The following is a 23118-nucleotide window of genomic DNA, read 5'->3' on the forward strand; positions in this document are numbered from 1 at the left end:
CACAGCCACGGCGGCCGCCTCGCGGCTCCTGGCGCCCTCGCCTGTGGTGTCTGAGGCGCTTACGGTCCGTCTGTCCCATTGCAGGTCCGTCCTCAGCGCTTCCCCTGCAGCATCTCTTGGAGAGCTACCAGTGCAGCCAAGAAGATGACCACCTGTCTTACGGGGAAACGGGGATGCCGGTCCCTCCTTTCGGCTGCACCTTTTCTACAGGTAAAATCACTCCTGAAAGACTTTGTGGGGCGGAGTATAGCCTTTGTTTTCAGCGGTATCTTGTTTTAAAGTGAGCTGGTAGCAGTGTCCTTGCTTCTAAACGTGATGAACATTTCATCGTGGTGCACCTAGGTGGAAAGTATTCCCTCAAAGAAGCAACTGCAAAGCATTTATTTCAATGCCTCTTTGTTTCATCTGTGTCTGTTTCAAGGCATGTGCTCTTGGTGACAGTATGAGGCTAAACAGGTGAAAAATTGGGCTTTGCTCAATATATATGAAAGCTATAATAGGGGGGAGAACATTAATTGGAAATCAGAGGTGGATGGATTTAACCAGGCAGTTACACACAGCATTTCCCCATGATGGGGGAAAGAAGTAAGCAATGAAGCTCCTGGATCTTTAGGGCAAAAGCTTTTCCATTCATTGCAGTCTAGTATTGATTGGCATGAGATTTTACTTTTCTCTAAAGTGGTTTCCTGCTTTTTCAAGTCACATCGTGGAAAATGCTAGACGCTGTAGATGATGGGTACTCTAGATACAGAAAGCTGTAGCTAGAAAACTACTATAGCTGGTTTTATCTCAAAAAGTTGCTCCTGGAGCCATTTGATTGCCCATGTATAGTCATTTCTGAACGGAACATTAAAAAAAAATACTTCCCAATATTTCTGTATTTTGACACTTAAGTTGCTGTGTAAATGCTGTTGATTTCACAGCTTTATGTTTGTTGCATTCCTTATTTAAATCATCTGTGGCCTTTCACCAAGAGCATGGACATGATTATGTATTAGCTACATAATATAATATATTTCAATTTCTTTTCAGCCCCAAATTTGGAGCACATCCTGGCAGTTGCAAATGAAGAAGGGTTTGTTAGACTGTATGATACTGAAGCACAGACCACCAGCAAGCTCATCTTTAGAGGTAAATGTTGTTTAGAAGGTAATCTTCATTTGATGTGACAAGTATGGGATTTGCTGGAATCAAAGAGAGCTTTTTGCAAGTACTTAAGACATAAATTGTAGGCAGTACTTTATTCTTTCCACATACTTTGCTGAGTCTTCTTTACAAAGCAGCAGCATGAATGTGCTCTTAGAACAGCAGTAGTTGATGAATTGTTCTGTGTTGTCTTTCATGCCTAAGGCAAACTGTTGACAAGATTTCTGAATTCAGTGTCTGATGTCTCTTAGTCTTCTGCAAAATACCATGCTGCAATGCACTGAACTAATCTTGGTTTTTGTTTTCTTTTTAGAATGGCAGGCTCACTCAAATGCTGTATTTGACCTTGCCTGGGTGCCAGGGGAACACAGGATTGTAAGCAGTCTTTTGCCATCCGACTTTTTCTTTTCAATGTTTTGGCACGTGTGTACAGAAAATGACTAAAGATTTTTATTTTTCTCTCTGAAGGTCACTGCTTCAGGAGATCAGACAGCCAAGGTGTGGGATGTGAGAGCTGGCGAGCTTCTTGGCACATGCAAAGGTCACCAGTGTAGCCTCAAGTCAATTGCTTTTTCTAGATTTGAGAAAGGTAAATGTTGATATTCCCTGTTGTCTGTTTTTTCTTTCTTCTTTTCCCCTCACAAAGTACTTTAAGGGCTAAAAAAGGGCTTTGGAAACTGACAGGTACAAACAGCACAGGCCTGAGCAGTGACCCAGCCCGGAAAGCAAAACTGTCTTTTTAGAACTTGATGGTGTCCTGATGCTAAAATCTGCGTATTTCTGATCTTGGGCAAAGATAAGATGGGATATCTGCTTCCATACCCAAGTGTGTGAATATGCTGGTTTCCATAAGCTGGTTTATCTAGTGGGAGTAAAAAATGAATAGTAAGAGTAAGAGAACAAGTCAAAAAGCATGGCAAAACAATGGCCTGAGTTTTATATTTCCAGGACTGGCATCCCAAATGTTGGGACAGAAGAGCCAGAGGTATATGAATGGCATTGTACTGCATTCAGTTAATTAAATGAATGCTTTTGGAATAACACTCTTTTTTTCTCTCAGCTGTTTTCTGTACTGGAGGGAGAGATGGAAATATCATGGTTTGGGATACCAGGTGCAACAAGAAAGGTAAATGAACTTTCAGAAGTTTTGAAAAAACTTGATATCTCATGTATAAGGACTGCTCAGATGGACTTGTTGGACTGATGCTTTTGATTACAATATAGGCAGCAGAGGCTCCTCAGAGAGCTGTACTGCTTTAGGTACTGTAAGAGGATGGAATAGCTATCTCTGCTCTGTATTGTACATTTCTCCACTTTGCAGCAGTACCAGATTTGCGGCATCAAACCACAAGCTCGTTTGATAATTCCCTGTGTGTAGGTAAGGAGGTTGTATAGAATGCATCCCTGTTAGGGCAGAGCTAAAGCAGATGAGATGGGAGAGATTGCTTAGGTCAGAACTATCCAGAGGGGTGAAGAAAGCAGGAAAGGCTCCTGCCAGAGTAGGAAGGAAGGCAGAAAGTGCAGAAAAAAGAGCTTTTGAGTGCTGGCAGCAACTGAATATATTGTGGGAACACCTAGTATAAATACGGTGTGAGCTCATTCTGCTCCTCTTTCTGTTTCCTGGAGCTTTTCCTTCTCCAGCCCCTTCCCCTTATACCTTTTGCCAGTTCCCTGCTCTGCCACAGCGGTTTCTTTGCCTGAATGTGTCTTGCTCTTCCATCTGTCCCAGGTTCCCTGGCTTTTCAAACAGCCAAGTGAAGGAAAAGTCTGACTCCACATGACTGAAGTGGAAGGTGTAAGGAAAAAAAAAGTAGAAAAGTTGCATTACTACTTATTAGACAGTACATTTAATAAAGTAATAGACAAGAGGCTAAACAGAAAATTATAAAATAGAGTGGAAAAGCACAGGAAATCTTCCAGTGAGTGTATTTCTGCTTGGAATGAGGTGGGTTGAACGTTCCAGACCAGGATGTGTGTGAAAAACAGACCAAGGGGTAATGATTTCCAAAGGCAGCCTGCCTAGATCAGTTTGAGTTTCATTGTCCGTGCTACACTGACCTCTGTAGTTTTTTGCACTTTCTTCTCACTGGTTTTGTATGTAAGTAATTTTTATTTTCAGAATACAGTCATGATTTTAAGGGTTAATCTAAGCCACCTTTCAGGAGTAATCACAAGCTGATGCCTGTTTTATGAAAGTGATAGCAAAATGACATGTAAACTATTAATTGAGATGTCTTTAATTTCTTTCAGATGGCTTTTACAGGCAGGTGAATCAAATCAGTGGAGCACACAATGTGGTTGACAAGCAGACTCCTTCCAAACCAAAGAAGAAGAGGCAGAACCTGAGAGGACTTGCTCCCTTGGTGGTGGGTATCTGGGCAACAAACAAAATGTCTCTTCTGGGGACAGTGTTATTCGCAGAATTCTTCCTAGGTAAATATAGTGAGAAATACATGGCTTGCATGGGGTAAATGCTCCCGTTTATCTTTGCAGAGGTAGGGCTTTTTGTCATGGTCATTTGCTATGGCTAATTTGGCTAATTTTAGACATTGTTTCGTTGCCTAACAACCCACAAGCCATAAAAGCCAACTTTGGGTAAATGCTATGTGAAAATACATCTTTTTTGGTGTGGTGGTGTTTTTTTTTGTTTGTTTTTGTTTTGTTTTTTTTTTTTTCCCTAGAGAGGAAAGGAGTGACTAGAATCCCCTTTTTGAGGGGGGAAATATGGAGAGTTGTAATTTTTTTTTTCTGTCTTTTTTTTCACCTTCCTAATTTGACCAAATTACTGCTGTACTGGAATAAGACCTGATCATTTTTAATCTATTAAACCTTGTGATGAAGGCAGCTCTCTTATCTGTGATCTGAAAGGTGTAATCTCAAACTGCTGCCCAAACACATATCTCTCAGAGGCAATTTCACTGGTGGCAGTGTTTAAAGGATTATTGTGTCCTAAATAACATCTGGTGTTTCTAGGTTCTCTAGGCTAGGAGGAGGTTTTCCCTGGATTCACATGGCCTTGAACTAAGCAGCAGGATCTTGCTGGCCTTAAAAGAAAATAAAATTCTTTTTTCTTCTCTGTTTAAGGATTTCCAGCAGAGTGTTACTGTGGTGCTGCTTCAGGACGAGCATACTCTTATCTCTGCAGGAGCTGTTGATGGGTAAGGAGGGAGGATGCTTGCTTTCCTGCCTGTTCTGTGAGATTTTGGGAGATTTTCTCTTTAAGATCACTCAGTGGCCAACAAGGCTAGAGCTACTGCTAGGTGGAATCAAGAGCTATGCTGCCAGCTTGCATTGGCTTTACTTCCGTATTGAAGATTGCAGTACTGGACAAACTCTGATATGTGGTAAATGCTCATTTTAGTGTCTTAGCTATGGGGCAGAATGAGAGCAATTCTTCCCTCTCTCTCCCTCTCTCTATTCTAACGGATCTACGAGACCACACATAGACAGACTATTGTTAGACAGCCTTTTTGGATGTGAGTGGGTGGTCAGGGCCTGGATATGTGTAGGAGTGCTTGAGAAAATGTTGCTTTGAGTTACAAAAGATGCATTCTCCTAAGTGCCAGATCCCTTGCAGCATCTTGGAGCTTGAGCAAACTGTCTTATTGATTAACATGGAAATGATCCTCTTGGACTGAATTCTTTAGCAGGTTCCATGTGGTCAGAGGCTTTCTGAGGCAGACAAGATTGACTCTCCTGCCTATGGTTCACGACAGAGACTTGCTCCTGAAGAGCAAGTAAAAAAATTAGAATACTTTGTTTTGGAAACTACAAGCTAAAACTGCTTGTCAGAAGTATAAAGGCATCTATGTATTTCCTTTGACTAGGTGAAGGAAGTTGGCTTCCAGGCTGTTGTTCTGCCTTGTGTTAGTTACAGAGGGCAGTGCTGCCTCCTCAATCATGGCCAGCGGAGCAATTGTTTGGCTTTCAGCACAGCTCTGCTCTGCTCCTGCTCAGCTGTTGTCTCCTTAGCATACTGCATACTCCTCAGTCATGAGCCACCTGACTTCCTGTGCTCTTAGGTGGCTTTGTCAGCGTGGAAAGGGAAATTTGGAAGCGGTGGACACCTGTCCTTTTCTCTTGCAGTGTGATCAAGGTGTGGGATTTGCGCAGGAATTACGCCGCTTTCCGTCAGGACCCGCTGCCCATCAGGTCCTTCTGCTACCCTGGAACCAGCACTCGCAAGCTTGGTAAGGCACTGCACAGGGATTTGTCAGTGCAGGGTGAAGTTAAGAAGTCAGTGACATTTCTTATCTTCATAGCCAATTGTTGATCAGACCAGCAAGCTCTGCAGGGTATTTTGATTGCCAATATCAAATTTTCAAGTTGAAGGGGGAACATGCCTGACTTTAACATCATTGCAGCAATGATAAAAACTTGCAGAAGCTTCAGCAGTGCATTTTCATAAACAGTTGATGAACAGTAGAGCTCTTGAGGAGTTTAGCTAGGCATTTTGATACATGAGTAAAATTCAGATTGAACTTTCTTTGCATTGTGTCTTGCAAAAAAAACCAGACTCTATTCGGTTTTTATCACCTCTTGAAACTGTTTACCAAAAATAATAACACACTTGTTTATGTTTCTCTGTCTTCTTTGTACCTTTAATGCCGTACAATGCTCTAATACAACACAGTAATTCTTGATGATTTGTCTGATCAACAGTGTAATGGTCAGTGTCAGTCCCAGGAACATGAGGGAAAGCCTCAAGGAGGTAGTTGTGAAATAATTTGCCTGCAGGGAAAGATTCTTCTTGAACCCAAATCACTAGCAAATCAGAGAATGGCTTGTTCTACTAAAGCATGAGGGTTTCTCTTTATTTTTAATCTCTATTTCTACAACTGGCTGTTCCTAGTACCTATTTGAAACTATCTAATAAATTACTTGCCTGTTCTGAAGGTTCAAATCCTTTCTAAATACCACCCTGAATCTTCATGACAGAATGTAGATGTTATTCTAGAAACATTTCTTCTTCAGCAAGTGCTCTGTCAAGTATAGAAACTTTACCATGACAATCTCATACATGTTACAGATCCTTTCCAAATTCCCTTCTCAGGGCATTTTTTTGAGAATGTCTCTTTTCCAAATTTTTTTCTGATGAAGAACTTCTCTCTTTCTCTGTAGGATATTCTAGCCTGGTTTTGGATTCCACTGGTGCTAATCTGTTTGCTAACTGCACTGATGACAGTATCTACATGTTCAATATGACAAGTTTAAGGACCACTCCAGGTAAGCATGGTGTCTGTGGAAATAGCTGCAAAAAGAACAGATGTTACAGAGCATAGAAAGGCAGGTTTGTCCCTCTGACAGAGAGAGACAGGGATCAGGTTCAACACTGGAAGGAAATGTATTCCATGCTCTTATCTCTAAAGCTGTGCAGGAGAGATCCACATTTTGTGTTAAGCCATCCACAGTAAAATTAATAGCAGATACTGGTTCACCCAGACAGACACTGATGGTATTTTGCGTGTTAGCTCTAGTTATCCAGTGAGGAATGGCTACTACCCAGCCTGAAGCAAATTTGAATCTTCTGCTTAGTGGCAGTCACTGATTTTTCAGTCATTTAGATATGAATCCACTGAAAGTGATCACTTGATAACTTCAGATATTTTAAGGTGTCTTTTCAATTCAACTTATACCACAGTTTCTGGAAGAAAGGATGCTCAGCATATTGAGGTGATTCAGCCTTTCGGATTCCTTCTGCTCTGCATCTGTGACCTTTACACACACAAAATGGCCCTGAGCCTTTGGTGCACAAAGCTGCTTTGCCATAGGCCAGTGGCAAAACTTGTTAGATGCATTCCAGCCAGACACATAATTTATTTTCCACTGCCTTTCCTCAGTCTCTCAGTTAACTGAAATTAAATGAACAATGTGTCCTTCTGTCTGCTCTTCAGGAAGGCAGTCTGGTGGGTGGGAATGCTTCCAGAGAGGAGAAGTGCTGCGAGTAGTAAATATTAATAGCTTGGTTGAGGTGAACCCCGGGTGCTCTGTGGGAATGGCTGCCCGGCCTGTCCCCTCACAGGAGCCAGCTCTCACCAGTGCACCCCTCGGCCTCCTCATGGAGCTCCTGCCTCGTGCGTGCAGCTGAGAGCAGCCTCCATTGCTCCAGCTGCATGGAGCTGCTGCCATGTGGGGGCTGAGGAGAGCAGTCTCCATTGCCCCAGCTGCATGGGGTTCCTGCCGTGTGGGGGCTGAGGAGAGCAGTCTCCATTGCAGTCTCCATTGCAGTCTCCATTGCAGTCTCCATTGCAGTCTCCATTGCAGTCTCCATTGCAGTCTCCATTGCAGTCTCCATTGCTCCAGCTGCATTGTGCTCCTGCTGTGGTTCCCGCAGAGGGCAGCGCCTGCCTGCCCTTGCCACGGCTGCAGCTGCTCTTATCCAGCGCTGAGGCGGCCTTGGCTCGTCAGGAAATCCTCCTGTAACAGCTTTTGCTGCCTGGTGTAGGAAGGGATTCACTCTCTGATGGTCACTGCACCGGGAGAGCTGTGGGCAAAAAAATCAAAGGGTATTTTGGGGTCTTGCAATTCTTCAAAGGCCACCGAAGGCAGCCACGTGTCCTGCTGGTCTGTGGGTGACTCTTTGTGAGAGTCATCACTAAAACAGGGCTGGAGGAGAGGGTGCCAGCCCAGCCTGGGGCTACACTGGGAAGCTTGTGCTTTGTGCCCCTTGAGAGGAGACAGGACATGGTGCAGCCAGGCACTCCAGATCCACACTTGGCTCTCGTGCCAGCTGAGGCCACTGTGCCAGGGGGGATGTCAGCCATTTGGGGTGATGGTTTCAAGGCTTTAGCAAACACTACTAAGGCTTTAAATGCAGGAGAGCATGACTGACAAAATGCAAGTTTTATTGACAAAATAAAGCTGCTGGCAGCGGGGGGAAGGAGCAGCCGGTGCCTTTGTTGCCACCTGTGTGGAAGAAGGCTCCAGCTGCAGGACTGCCCTTGTTGGTGGAGTGGGACTGGTGATGGCAGCTGTGGGAGGAAGAGACAGGGAACCGGAACCAGAGTAGTGGGGCAGCCCAGGGGAGGGCTGGGCCTGCTTGTGATATGGGTAAGGCTAGAGCTTTAATGAAACTGGCATTGGTTTGTTTGGGAAGGCTGAAGAGCTCCAGTTGAATAATAAAAACTTCCTGCTGCCAGAGCCGCAGAGCAAGGGAGCTGTTCAACCACTTTCTCCAAAGGACATGTGACGAGGCAGGAAAAGCCTGTAAGATCAGCCCTCCTTGCACAACTGACTCCAGGGATATGCATTGACTGGGGCTTTTATTTATTTTTTTATTTTATTTTCTCTTCACAGTGGCTGTTTTCAGTGGACACCAGAATTCAACCTTTTATATCAAATCCAGCACCAGCCCAGATGACCAGTTCTTGGTCAGTGGCTCTAGTGACTGCAACGCATACATCTGGAAGGTGAGGCAATGGGGGGAGACACAAACATGCAGCCTGGAGCTGCTTTTGCTTTTCCTGTTCACATAGAACACTCCTTGCTTCCCAATCCTACCCAAAACAGCGTGGGGCTAGCTCCTGGCATGTTGTGCCTGGACTGTGTATGTTGCTGTCAAGGCCTCATGTAATTGTTTAATGTAAAACAGAGCTAACCTCCTGCCATCAGTATGTCTCTCAACACTGCTGCTTATTGCAAAATGCTGTTCTTAATCTGGTTTTAATGGGCATTAAAATCCTCTTTCAGTCCTGTTGATTCAGGCAGCTATGACAAGTAGACAGACAGTTCTTGGTTCATATTTAGCAATGGAGCACATTAGCAGAAACCTAAAAGTTTAATTGTTTTGAAGGGCACTCTTTTCCTCCACCTCTCCATTTTCAGCTCCAGCTTCAGACATAGCTTTTTCTCATGCTTAATTTACAGTAGTTAAAGCCTTTGTATTATAGCAAGGGCTCAGCCAGAGCCTTTAGCAAAATTCCAAAGCACTGTCTGACAGCTGAGGGGCTTTGTCACTTAACATCTTGCAGTGACATGTAGGAAATACAAATGTCACCAAGATAGTAGCAGGCACCTCAGAGTAAGGCATGCTTCAAGTTCTGTTCTTCATGTTCCTCATATGAGAACAGAGTAGACTTGCTGAAGTACAATAGACAGAAACCACGGGTTTCAGATTTGGGACCTATTTCAGATTTGGGATAATTTTTAGGGAATGTTGACTTGTGTATCCGTTTCACAACGAGTTTGAAAGTAAAATACAAACTTCCCATAGGAGAGGGTCAGCCTTCTGAGGTTGTGGTTTGAGCATGTATTCTCTTGAATTCGGAGAACACTTGGAAGCAGCTGGGTTGCTCACTCAGTGGAGGCGGGAGTGTGGTAGCAGGACTGCTATGCCAAGTGGTGGAATTTTAACCTTCCTTGTGTTCTGTGCAAATTCAGCAGAAATGCCTGTGTGAACTTGAGTTGGACATTCTGCATTCATGTGTTTTGATTCTTTCTTGGAACACAGGCTGAGACTCAGTTGAGAGTATTCAAGGATGTCATTATATTTCAAAATTAAGCATTTGAGCACATCTAAAATGTATTTATGTACAGAAGACATCTGTTGCTGTCACATATAAGTGACAGATTGTATTGCATATTTATAAAATAAATAATGAGATTTTATTTTAATACCATAGTCATATTAGAAAGTGGGACTTCCAGTGCATTTGTCTCTTTCAAGATCCGTGGTATTCAGAGACTTCTTAATTTCAATGTTGACAGATTTGACTGTGAAACATGTATCTTTTCATGGCTTGAGGACTTACTATGCTGTGAAAACACCCATGGTTAGATGTTGCATGAGTAGTTAACAGGTAATGTTGTAAGGGCCTTAATGAAGAGCTCTTTCTGTATCTAGAGAGCAATAAAGTTCAGAGGATGACCTTTTCCACTTAGATAATTTCTTTGAGAAACTTTTGCAGCAGTGCTAAGTTTGTGTTTGGGTGAGAAACACTGTGGATTGAAGTTATTGCTGACAAGGATGCTGTTTCAGTCTGGTTTCGTATATAAGTCACTTCCAGGCAATGAACACTTCCTTTACTGTGTTGGGTTTTTTTAAAAAAACTAGAATTTCATCCATTAATGAATTCTCACTCTTGAACAACCATAAGATTATACAAGCTGAAGAGCAGAGAGGTTTTTCTCCACAAAGATGGTACCTATCTGAGATACCTTCTTGGTAATAAAAAAATACCATCTGTAGACTTGTATTTCCATTGTTCTTTCAATCCTTTGATGTGGACACTCCCAGGAAACCATATTAAGATATGCTTTGGTGTGTCCCAGCCCTGGAGTGGCCGTGTTTCTGCATCATATGGTGCACAAAACCATAGACATAATTTTATCCTGCATCTTGGAAATGGATGTAACAGCTGTTTCCAGTGAGGAGAGTAACTAAAAAAAAGCCTCATTTCCTAGGTTTCTCTTTTTAACCTTTCCACAATAGGCCTCACTTCCCCAACAATATCCTGTCAATTCAGGCACAAAAAGCAGCCTGTGCTGTGGCTAATCTTGACTTAACATGCACAGACTGGCTGACAGTCTCCTGCCAAACACAGTGGACACAGCCAAAGCTCTGCACTCTTCTTCACTTCACAATAATATAAACTGGCCATAGTTGATTAAATTTACACTGCTATAGTGTAAACCCACCATGTCCTAGAAAGAGTAATTCCCATCCTCTGCTTTCCTTCCAGCAATCAGTGGCTACTGGACCACTGCTTTGGCTGCTATGAATGTATAATAGCAAGACTGCTATTAACTGTAAGTGAAGGTGTTCTCTGCACCAAGATCTCCTGTTTATTCACTAAATAGGGATTTAGTTTCCATGGCATTGCATGTTTTGGCAGTGAAGAGAAGGCTCTGACCAAGGCATTTAAGTGGATATTTAGTCAAGTGATTGCCTCTGTCATGCCAAGGGGAGAAAAGGGTCCTGTTAAGATGAACCTGTTTGTATCAAAACAGCTTAAATTCTGAAGCCGAAGTTTTGCAGGCTGTTGTAGATAATCTACAAGAGAAAAATATTTGTAAATCAGAAGCCTTCCCCAAAGTCTTGCATTTTCCTTTGAAACCTACATGTAATGTCTACTCCTTTACTCCAGATAGTAAAGGGTCTGTTCATTCCCTTAGTCATTTATGCAAATCTCCTTGAAAGATCTCCCTTATAATGTCACATCAGTGATGGTGACTCACAGCTCCAGAGAGTATTGGCTGCTGAAAGCAAGCAAAACTTGGATAGAATCTGTGTGTGTGTTCATGTCTGTATGTTTTCTTCTGTGGGCCACTTAATGCTGGCTTCAGCTCTGTCTGTCACTTAGAGGAGCTGGAGTCAAAGATAAGTAGCAATACTGTAGAACAGGAGAAAGATATATATATATTTTTTAAGAAGAGTGTGAGAGAAATAGGGATGAGCTGAATGAATATGAGTGATTTAGAGAGAGCTTTCCTATGAACTCTTAAGAAGGTCTCTGGTCCAGCTGATTGGTTGGAGAAGGAGCAGGCACTTGGGCAGTTCTGAAGCCAGTGAAGGTTCATCTATGGGATTTTGTTTGCAGTTGTTTCATTTTTTTAATAAACCATTGACCTGCAATTGGCACATTGGTAAAATACCAGCAGAACATATTTGCCTAACCCGATTCAAAATATGAGCCTCCCAACATTTAAGCATCTTACCTGGAACAGGTAGAGGTACCTTAAGTGCCTGTGTCATGTTTTGGGCTGTCAACTCTTAAAGCAGAATTCCTGTGTGTAGCAGGAATTGAACAGGTGTTTCCATGAACTGCTGCTTAGGACTTCCTCAGTTGTTGCCTCATGATGACAGGCTGAGAGCATTTGATTTACGCATTTCATACAGGAAAGATGGGAAGTATCCACATACTTCACAGGTGGGATATGATGGGGTTTTTTTTTTTGTTTTGTTTTTTGTTTTTTTGAGATGTATGTTAGGTTGTCTGCCTTCTGACTGTTTGCTTGTTCTTCTGTGGATTTTTTAAGGTTTCTGAGCCCAGCCTTCCTCCACGGATACTCCTTGGTCACTCTCAGGAAGTTACCTCCATTGCGTGGTGTCCTTCAGACTTCACTAAGGTTTGTCTTCTGCAAAATGGTCTTTACTGTGAGACAGCAGGTGTGATGTGACAACATCTGCTTTTCAAAATGGCAGCAGCATTTGTTGCTTTGGGAGGAAATTTTTAGTCAATCAGTTCTAAAGCATTCATTTAGGGGACAGTAATCCAACCTTGTCATATTACACTATCATCAGAACCTTTTTTATTATTTTCAGATAATTAAGGCTAATTGAGAAGTCCTAAGAAATTGCAAATCAGTAAAGGCCTCTCTTGATGAGAGCTTGATAGTCCCTCTAAGAGACAAAACAATGGAATAATTTAATCAGGGCTTTCATGAGCCAAAGGCTTGTTTTGTTGTTCCATATTCACATCTTCCTTTCCCTCTGACTATTGATAAATCTGCTAGTCTTGTACAGAGTGGCAAGTTTTGAATGCCTTTTAAAAAATATATGGACTTTTTTCATTGTGACCTCTTTTCAAAATCTGAGCTGTTTTTATGACAAAAAGAGCCTCCAGTGAAAATTGGGTCAGTGATTATGCACCAGGTGTCACTAAAAGGAAAACAACTGAAGCAGGAAGTTGGTTCAAATGTCTGGCCTAGCTCAAAACTAGAAATAACCTTGAAAAATCCTCAACAGTGTCCTAATGATAGGCAGAACTTCTTGCATCCCACAATGTTAAAGAAGTCACCTTCTTGCCCTAGCTTGCATTGCAGCACCAGGGCTTCAGAAAAGCATTACAGTGTAGGAGGATTGGAGTCTTGCAGGGAAACATCAGGAATTGTTCTAGTTGTGTAAGATGCACAATATGAGAATTGGCATCTCAGATGAAATCTGTTATATAGAGGTAGCCCAGCATCCTGATTGTGATGTGTTGGAAATGCAGACCAATTTGGCCTTTAATATTGTTACTGACACAGGGAAGAAATAGTCAGCCATTGTTCAGATGCCAAATCATGAGGAAAAGTGAGAAATATGGAGCTAAGACAGGTCAGGAAGCTGCTTGTTGTGATTTGAGAAGCAAGGTAGTAGTTTTGGTAGGGACAACGTTGGTGTGACAAAGGTCGGAGTAGAGACACCTTCCCCATTCTGATTGCTATGAACTTTCACCACATCATTTCCTTTTTCTTTCTACTGATTCCCTGTGGAGTCACCAGCTAATCTCCCTAAAGATAGTCATAAAATGTGGGCAAGATGGGTGCTGCTCCTTTGGTCGGGATTCCAGAGATCTTTTTGGAGCACGTGATGCTGTGGCAGGGCTCTAGAGTTGTGTTCCTGGTGGAGTTGGGTTCTCTGCCAGATGCTGCTGACATCTGACTCTGCAGAGATAGCACAGCTCATGCAACAGCCATCCAATGTCACCCTCTGGGTGTGCTGCAAATGTTTGTCCCCAAGCAGAAGATGTCCTCAGCAACAGAGGCAGATTAAGATGCAGGTGCAAAAAGGATCGTGGCTGCTTTCATCTACCAAGGGATTGAAATCTCAAAATGTGCTGTGACTGAGCACTGCCTCTTAGACAACCATGGAAAGCAAATGGTTGGTGGTGACTGAGATTTCTACAGCAGAAAGACATGGATGCAGCAGCCTTGCCTACTTAAAAACAAAACACTGCTGCCTGGTGCAGTAATGAAACAGAGTTGGGTTATTTTCATTGTTTAGTGGTCAATCTTGTACCCCTTCTGCTGAGCTTCACCATCATTCATATTGGCATGGTGTGCTGGACGTAGCTGTTGCAGTTCACTCAGCCAGTGATCCATAGGATGTGCCCTGGTTATTCTAACACACAAATTTATACTTAGATTGCCACATGCTCTGATGACAACACTGTGAGGATTTGGCGCTTACGACGTTGTCCTGAGGAAGAGAAATCAGTATCCAGAAAACCCAGCTTGGTGGGCTGGGTCACTCAGAAGAAACCAGAAGAACAACATGGAGCAGGTAAGGCCCCTGAGCTATCTTGCTCTGCAACATGGCTGCTGAATTTTGCCTGTTCTCTGTACCAGCAAAAGTCTTTGGCTTATTAGCCTTCTGAGGTTTTTCTCATCTTAGACAATTACTCATATAGCCAGACAAGCACTTCTACTTGTAGATACTTCTGCCATCAACAGAACAAGCTGGTTGAAACAGCTTACAAGTATGGCAAAGTCTGTATGGCCAGACTGCAAGGCAAATATTCATTGACACAGCTTGTTGGGCAGCCAGATCTTCAGTGGGTTTCAGCAGAGTTCGATAATTGAACAGCCAAAGGAGATGGCACTGTAGCAATAACTCACTTCCCCCACCCCGCCATTAAATACTAACTGAGAGCAGTAAGATCATATGCTTTTCCCAGTGTGGTAGTTTACCCAGCAAAGAGCTGACAGCACATATAGAGCCTTGGAACTCAGAACTGTTTGCTTCTGCACACAATTGAACTGTGCACAGATTTATTTCTCAGGTGCAGTTATCAGTATTGTCTCTCCCTTTTGCTTCAGTCAGTGGTACTGACTGTATACAGCCAAATGAAATGCTGTGTAGTGAAAGTACTTCAAAAAAACACGTAGACAATTGTGATGATTGTGATTGTGATTGTAATTAATCATCTATTCATGTGTTAAGTCTAGTGAACAAATGCAGTACCTTTCTACGAAGCCTGGGCACTCAGACAAGTGGTATAGCATGCTCTGAGCTAGCAAGCAGATGTGGGCTCTGCAGAGAAGAGAGTCACTAAGCAGGTAGCACCCTAGACCAGAAGAAAGGAACCAAAAGGAATCAAAATATTACTTTGATTTGTCTGTAACCTGCATTTTGTTGCAGTAGAGTAGGTGAAAGGAGAAGTGCCCTACCCCCAAATTGAAGTAAGATGAACTTCTCCATAAAGTTGCTCTGAAACTAAGAATACAATAGCTTCCCAGCAGCTGCTGCTGTGACTTCCTGCATTCTACCTATCTTTTTGAGCCACCCTCCAAATGAATTTCATCTTGGCTAACACACATAAAGGCTGAAGGTCTCCAAATCCCACTAATGGGGTAACATTACCTCTAACCTTTTGCCAGTGAGTAACAAGTCTAGCAGGAAGTTTGCAGGACAATAGGAGGGAGAGTGCCAGGTCCACTCCAGAGCTGGTAATTGTTTTGCGTGTGCACACACTCTTCCTCAGAGAGGGTTCAAAAATACCTGTGTATCCTAGTTTCAGAAAAACAGAAGTAAGCATAGGTTTAGACCAAAATCGTGAGATATAAAGTGTCTTATACACTAAAACTTTACAAGTCAGGTTTGCTAATATACCAGAAAAAAATGACTTATTTCTCCTTGCTCCTGCTGCATTATAGTTACACAGGAGGGAAGAGGAAGTACACAGACAGTGCAAACACAACAGCAGGCTTCCTGCTGACCTTGGCTCCTGAACATGAAACACGTGCTGTTAGAATATAGGAGTTATCTGCAGAAACTAATTCAGAGCTGGCAAGGAGAGTATTATTTCAGACCTGCTGGGATGAATCTAGGTAGTTCCCCACCCGTTTCTGAGAAACAAATTATGAGATTGAGGTTGTGTGTTGATTGTTGACCTATACCATGATGTGTGGCAACCAGAGTTTCCTTTTCTTTGGCAATTACTTTTGTGGTTTCTTTAAGTTGTACTACTTTCTCTGTGGTTTTGTGTAACCAAACTTCTGGAGCAAGCCTGTGCATGGACAATTTGTGATTCTTAAATCTGGAGATTGATAATACCACTCTAGAAGATTTGTGGCAGAGAAGGTAGGAAACATCCACAATAACCTGCTTTGGTGTGATGCAGGCTGACTGCAGGTACTTGCAGTGTTTTACTGTGTGCAGCGGTAGCATAAATGGAAACAGCTTGAAACTGGCTTCGTAGAAGCCTAAATAATGCATGCAGTCTTAGGAAAAAAAGCCTGATACTCATATTCTTTATCTCAATTTTGTGTTTGCTTCTTGCTATGACACGTACCCTACTCCCAAGATAACTCTTTATCCATTATCCTGTGTGTCCACAGCATAACTTTCAGACTGGTGTGGGATTCAAAGTGTTCATACCCAACTAGTCATGCAATATTTCTGCTGAATGAATTTGTAATGGTCATTATGGATCAGGAGTTGCTGAGCTTGCTGTTTTCTTCCCCTCTAGGAGCTTAGATTTCTGAGTGCAACTAATTTCCCAGCTGAGTTATTATTGTCTTGTAAGTGCTCATTAAACCAAAGATTAGGAGGAGAAATCTTGGCAGTTACATTCTCACAGCCCAGATTGAAACAAGTTGTTATGAAGTAGTGTATTTTATCAGGAAAGGAGCCTTTAACTCTGTTTTGTGTGTTGAAGTTACTTGTAGTGGGATTCTATTCAATTTATTTCTGATGCAGCAGTATTTGTATATTGGATGCTAGTTAGATAATACAGTTAAAGGTTCAGAGAAGCTTAGTATGGTGTATAACCAGGCCTGTAGGTGCTCACTCAACATGTTGTGTGTGAGACAGCCCAGCACTGTAAAGAAAATGGCAGGTTATTCACACTAGACTTCTCATTGCTCTAATGAAGAGCTTTATAGTGCAGTGCTAGTGCTGAGAGTGGAGGGTTTGGATTAAACCCCTGGTATACACAAAATTTTTAGTGCTCTTGTGCCCAGCAGTGGAAGTGCAGAGAGTAAATTAAGGCACTACCCTGTTTAACTGCATCACCGTGAGTTAGGCGAATGAGAAAGCAGGATCTTACAAACCTACTAATGTGTTCCCTGTGGGAGGGGACTGGAAATAAAAACATATGAAAAAATTACGATAATCCTCCCTAATATTGCTGCATACCAAGATCTTTGCTGTGTATGATTCCCTCTGTTAGTGAGGTCCTTAGGCCCCTACCTATGACCACTGTTTTCTGGGTGTTCCAGACTTCCCTTTTACAAGCAGGGGCATTTATATCTTGGCTGGTGAGCTCAAAAGCCACTGTGAAATACCTGTTTGGGAATAATTTCTTGAGAGGATTTTATTTCCTTTGGAAATTTTAAGTCCTTTTTCAGGAGGTGAAGAATTTCTCAAACTTCTCTGGGTGTGGTAAATAACTACTGTCTCCATTCTAATACAATATTGCAGAGAGTCCTCCAGCAAAAAAGACAAGAGAATGAAAGTGCATCCTTCACTTAAAAAAATACATAGCCAGTAACACCTTACTAAGGGCATTATTCATGTGGTGGGGCACCACAGTGTAAGGCTTCCTTGGTATTGTTACAGCCTCGGGAGCTGCTTGCAGTACCTTTGTCCCTCAGCTTGGCTATGCAGCTGTTGAAGTTGCAGAGCAGGTGGGGACCAGCCTTTTTTGCCAGGCAGCTGTCTGGAAAAGCAAAATGCAAAGCTCCATCAAGGCTACATAGACTTGGAAGATTCAAGATTTGTTTTGGTTGTAGCTCATGTAAGAGCATTCATTACCAAAGGAATAGATGTCAGACATTACACAAATGTACTGCATTATACTTTATCAGTGTGATATAGGATTTTATAATGGACTTGTACCAGTTTAACCAAAATCAGAAGGATTTATACAACTTCTTAGTTCAAAAGGGTGTATCTGGGGCACAGGGTCAGTGCTGATTCATCTCGTGGTTGGAAAGGGTGTTTTTAAAAAGACTGTCCTTTATTTGCTGCTCTGTGTTCCTCATCAGACTACTTCTTTCTCCCCTCTCAGGGCCAGCAGCCAGCCCACAAAGCACTCCTGCCAAGGCCCTGACAGTGGGCAGCGTGTGCACTTCCTCTCCACGGCCCGCTGCCTGTGCTCCCACTGACTCCGGAGACCTTCCGCTGTCCACCAACACTCCCACAGTCCCCGTCAAAACCCCGACTGCCTCCACCCCAGCCAAGCCACCTGGGGACAGCCCCTGCGCGTCTCCCAGACTGATCCCTTCCTCCAGAATGTCCATCAAACACTGGGTTACAAGGACTCCGTGCTCTTCTCCTCCAGAAGTGGAGAAAAAGGCTCTTTCTCCTAGAAAAGCCCTGGCAGAAGTTATCCAAGTCACCCAGGGTCTCTTGGAAGCTGCTTGCCCTCCTCAGGTCCCACATTCACAGTTTGAAAAGCGTGCCAAGAGAAGGCTTGACTGCAGCAAGGAGGCTGATGCAGGGCAGAAGTGCCTGCAGGCCTGTAGCTGTGTGACTGAGCTGGACCATGCAGCTAAGAAATCCAAGCTGAATTTATGCCACTTGGTTCCAGACCAAAAAGCTTCTGATGAAGACTCTCTCAGCCTGGCTGACTTGTGTAACAACCCTGAAGGTTCCAGCCACAGCCCAAAAGAGCCTTCCCTTTCTGGAAGCCATATTAATCCATCAGGCATTCAAACTTCTCCCCATATTTTCAGATCTCCACATGGGAAGGACACTGAAGTAGTAGATAAAGAGAACAGTTCTCCTGAAAGAAAAAATTGGTTGTCTGCTCTGGGAGAGAAGCTACGGACTGGCAGAGCTGGCAGCCAGAGCACGTCACACAGCCCCCGGTCACCCTGCAGTCCTGGTGCCAGAAGACAAGAATCTGTGGCAGTGGCCACTTCACCAAAAACTGTAAGTAGGACAGCCAACAACATTGTCATGAAACAAGTTATCCCTAGCTGCCATTTCCCCTTGTTTGTTCTCCTGCTCAGATAAAGAATTATCTGATCCCTTTGACTATGAACAAAAGGAATGATTCCTGGCCTAATAAGCTGGCTACATTTATGTTGTTATTTGCTAATCTGTTTCACACAGCAACAGAATTTTTATGATGTGTCCTGCATTTTCAAGGGACTTAAAGCACACAGGAGCTCAGAGATCCTTGCAGCCCCCAGCTGGATGTTTGAAGGATGTAGCTGTCTTCTTAAATACAGCTCTACTTGGAGAGGCACAATAATGCCAACAGCTTTCCTGGCAGAGTTCCTGTTCATGAGTTCACCATCACATCTGCCTGTTTATGTTACTGGAAAGCCACTTAAATATTGGAAGAAAGAGCTAAATTCTCTTGCAGCTCAGGTAGCAAAAGCATTTGTCACCCTTGTTAAAACTGTAAAGTTATTAAATTATGCCTTCAGTTCCTTCAGTGGAAAACTGGAAGAAAATAAGAAGTGTTTTCTTCTAGTGCAAGAGTGAGAGGGCTGGATTTGACGTACATCATACTACTTTTGGTGTACAGGAAGCCTGGCACATGGCTCATCCTAGGATCTGAAAGTGAAGTTAAGCTTACAAAGCAGCTAAAAACATTGGCATGAGGACTTAGCTAGGAAATTACAATTACATTTTTTAAAACAAGACAAACTTGACTTGGAACTGAAGTTTCAGAGACTCTAGCTCTGAAACTGGAGTTGCAAGTCCTCCAGAGTCTTTGACTGAGTCTTTATTTCAGTAAATGTTAGCTCGATTTTCAATCATCAAATTTTAGTTGCACTCTTGAATATCTGATGCTAAAAGTTGTTGTCTTCTTTGAGGCTTATCTCCTTTCTTACCTGATTTCATCCCTTCCAACACTTCTACCCCATGCCCAGATATGACCTGGGCAAACCACCAGTCCTGAAGTTATTCATAGCAGCTGGACTCTTTATGTTGTGGTTGCACCAAGAAATCTTGGTTACAGGAAACCTACTACTACTTGTGACTAGTTGTAGCTTATGCTGTACATGTTTAAACACAAGACAGAGAGATTTGCACTGGAGAGAGATTACTATAGATCAATTACCTTTCCTGCCCAGTATGCTCTGGTTCTGATTTTGGGATGCTCCTGTGCTGTTCTCGTAGCCTGAGGAGATGCCAGAAATACCCAACAGCATTCACTGAATTTACTGTATCTTGAAAATCTGCAGCAATCTTATCTGCTGTAGGGAAGCTGAAACTGCAGCTGGAGTGTTTCTCACGGCAGTAGGAGCACCCTAGGATTTAGGCAGTGTTGCCTGTAGATAGTAAGCCTCTTATCTGTGAGACAGATTGCAGTAAAGAGTCTTTCATTTACTCTCTTAATTGGGAAGCCGAGCAGACTGGAACAATGATGGAGGGGAAACTTGCAGCAGATGAGCTGTTAACCTGAGAGTGTTTCATGTTGGTTTTGGTTTTATTTCTTGCTAGGCTGCAGCCACTTCAGTTTCCATGAGGAAGATCTGCACATACTTCCACAGAAAGCCACAGAATGACTGAAACAGCGTGTGGTGGTTGCACCTGAGGGATGCTGACACTGAGGTATCAAGACCAGACTTAACAATGCCAACAGCAATGCACCAAGATTACACAATTTGTTGTCAGACTTTCATAGATTTGAGGTTTTAGTCTTCCTGTTTTTAAAGCTTCTAGCAGTTGAAGTGAGCTGAATGTGTAAAATTTACACAATACTTACTCATGGTCTCTTTCTGACTTAGGGTATGTGTTTTTTAATGCACAAAATATTTTTTACATGGCAACTGTTGTAGTCCAAAGACAGCCACACCTTTGCTGTGTATTGTTGACAAGCACATATAGCTTGTCAGTTTATGTTACTAATCTGCTGTTCAAACTGCCTCTGCTTAAGAGTAGTGTGTCAATCATTGCACCCTCCTGAAAAGTAAGTGTGGAATGTGTACAGAAATTTACTGGAGGTACATATGAGCCTCTTGATGCCAAATGGCATTTCTACAGTTATTCTTCTACTACTGCAATGACTGCCTGCTTCCAGCAGGGAAGCTAGCAATGTGTTAGCTAAATCTAAAAATCTTTTAAGTTGCCCTCATCCATCTGATGGTGACTATGGTGTAAAAAGAGACAAAGCATAATCAAGTATGTAACTCCTGTTCTCCCCTTGCCATCCCCTTTCTTCTCCCACCCTGGAAACTACTGTATTTACCTACCTAGCTGCCTCTTGAACCATCAGCACCACAGCTCTTAAGACCAAAAGTTTATCACTTTTCTCAAATAAAATACTGGCAAGGCGTGTTCAAAGAATTAGTTTGATTTGTCCTAAATAGGCATCCCATAACAGCCCGTGGCCAGTCAGCTCTTACAGGTTCAGCCTGTAGCAAAGGCATTAGTAACTGCTTATAAGGTACCTTTGTGACAGGTTTATAATACAGTAGTTACAAAATAATACCATGTAAATTGTGGGAGAGGCAACTGACATTTAGAAAGCACTTGAGAGCATTAGATATTAATATTAAATGCTTTGCTATTGTAAGTTGTCCCCGATGCTGATAGAACAAGATCACTGAAAGGAGATCACTGTCCTGCTAATGACACTAATTCCTCAGCCATGCTTTCCCCTGGATCTTCTAGTAGAAGTAGGATCTTCTAATAGAAGATCCCTGTTTTATGTTGGAGCATTACTGTTTTCTGGTGTAATAGTTCCCGTGAACTTCAAAACCAATCAAGCCCTTTAAATCCCTATTAAATGTTTCCACTGCAGAAGAACTGAGATGTATGAAGTGGATATGATTCCCCTAACTTATGTTGTCTATCTTAAATTTTAACACCTGCTTTACAGTAATGTTGGAAAGTATGGTAGCTGGAAGTGATTAGAAGGAAACATGCTGGTTTGTATTTTATGTGGTAGATTGTATTTTGCAAGGAAATAAATTACTTGAAAGAAAATTGTTTTTGTGAAAGGTCTGTTACAGCTACAAAGCAAAAGAAAATGTGCAATATGCTTTTCTAAGAAAAGAACAGCACTTACTATCATGTTGTATCTTTTGGCAGAAGCTCTTGGGTACAAATAGAGGATAGGACAGTTTTCTCTTGTTTGCTGAATTACAGGCCATCATCCTATGAATGCTTCAGGCATATTTTTATAGTTCTTCTTTAAAAAAATGAATTTTTAAAAAGTGACTGTCTGAATACATCTAGTATCTTAGACAAAACAGGAATATTTAAAAAGTGCTAGTTTAATTTGGACTGACTTCTGGATATTGAAGTAGATGGAAGTAGTAGAAACATATAATAAGTGGGTTTGGGATTTAATTCTGTCCTAATTTTAATTATTATAGCAACTTTGTGGGGTACAACCTGCCTTGCTTCAACCAGATTTTTATGCAGGATTCTTCCATGCAATTTGTAAAAAAACATTGCAGACTAAAGAGCTATGAACCCTATTGAAGTACATGAGAGTCAACAGGATTTCAGAACTTCAACAACAGGATTTCATGTTTCTCCACTCTTCTGTAATATTTTCCTCCTCCAGAAATGCAGGCAAATCATTATCTCCTGTATCTTGTAAATGTCTACCTAGAGATGACATACACTAATGGCTTACCACTTGGATGAGCAATATTCTGTGGTCATGTGAGATTTTCTTCTTTCACATGCTACTTCTTTAGTGGAACAATTTATTTTATGGACTACCAGGCATTTATTTTTATGTCCAATTGCCTTGACCTTATTGTGGTAAAATCAAAATTGCAAAAGCATGGGAAAATTGCTGATTCAAATTGTATGTCAGGTGGTTCAAGGTAACCAGTGTCATCTTTACCTGAGAAACTTGATAAAATAAGCAGTCAGAGAAGTGCTTTCAATTGTTTCAGGCTAGCAAGCTATATCTCTGAATTTTCTTTCCTTCTAAAGGATTTACAGACACTCTGACCTCCGTGTTTTTTAATCAAATTAAGCCTTTTAAGGTATTATTCCCAAATCCTATATATGTATGTAAATCCCACCTTAAGTGTCTTACCGGTTTTTCCAGGCAGATGACAGTGATTCCTGATGTCTCTGTCCTCAGTGTTTACCCTCTGACTGCCAAGTGGGATTTGGGACTGACCACAGCAGTTTCTGATGGTGCTATATCCAGCAGTTGTTGCTGCTACTCTGTTGGAAGTTGTACCTCTCCCTGCTCAGCTCCAAGCAGCCAGCCAGTTTGGATTTAGGGCAGCTTGACAGCAACTGGGGCTAACCCTGCTGGGCAAAACTGAGCAGGCACTGCCAGGATCTATACAGATGCATGGCCAGCAAGCCTGGGCAAGCATTTCTGCTGGGAA

General features: G+C 42.4%; 1 protein-coding gene across 1 annotated transcript; it reads left to right on the plus strand.

Annotated features, from left to right (window-relative positions):
- Positions 1 to 133: 133 nt before the first annotated feature.
- Positions 134 to 21898, plus strand: DTL (denticleless E3 ubiquitin protein ligase homolog). Its single transcript, XM_066316154.1, has 14 exons — positions 134 to 210; positions 1033 to 1131; positions 1460 to 1521; positions 1615 to 1735; positions 2207 to 2272; positions 3397 to 3512; positions 4231 to 4304; positions 5233 to 5336; positions 6268 to 6372; positions 8443 to 8555; positions 12124 to 12213; positions 13993 to 14131; positions 17862 to 18727; positions 20255 to 21898. The coding sequence occupies exons 1-14, from the start codon at positions 174 to 176 to the stop codon at positions 20321 to 20323; spliced, it is 2061 nt and encodes a 686-aa protein (XP_066172251.1). The 5' UTR covers positions 134 to 173; the 3' UTR covers positions 20324 to 21898.
- Positions 21899 to 23118: the final 1220 nt, after the last annotated feature.

Source organism: Sylvia atricapilla, chromosome 3, assembly GCF_009819655.1.
Source record: "Sylvia atricapilla isolate bSylAtr1 chromosome 3, bSylAtr1.pri, whole genome shotgun sequence".
In the NCBI taxonomy this organism is placed as follows: domain Eukaryota; kingdom Metazoa; phylum Chordata; class Aves; order Passeriformes; family Sylviidae; genus Sylvia; species Sylvia atricapilla.

Coding starts and splice junctions, on each gene's coding strand:
- DTL (XM_066316154.1), top strand. CDS start 174: ATGCCGGTCCCTCCTTTCGGCTGCACCTTTTCTACAG. Junction 12,214..13,992: donor GTCCTTCAGACTTCACTAAG/GTTTGTCTTCTG, acceptor ATTTATACTTAG/ATTGCCACATGCTCTGATGA. Junction 18,728..20,254: donor TGGCCACTTCACCAAAAACT/GTAAGTAGGACA, acceptor ATTTCTTGCTAG/GCTGCAGCCACTTCAGTTTC.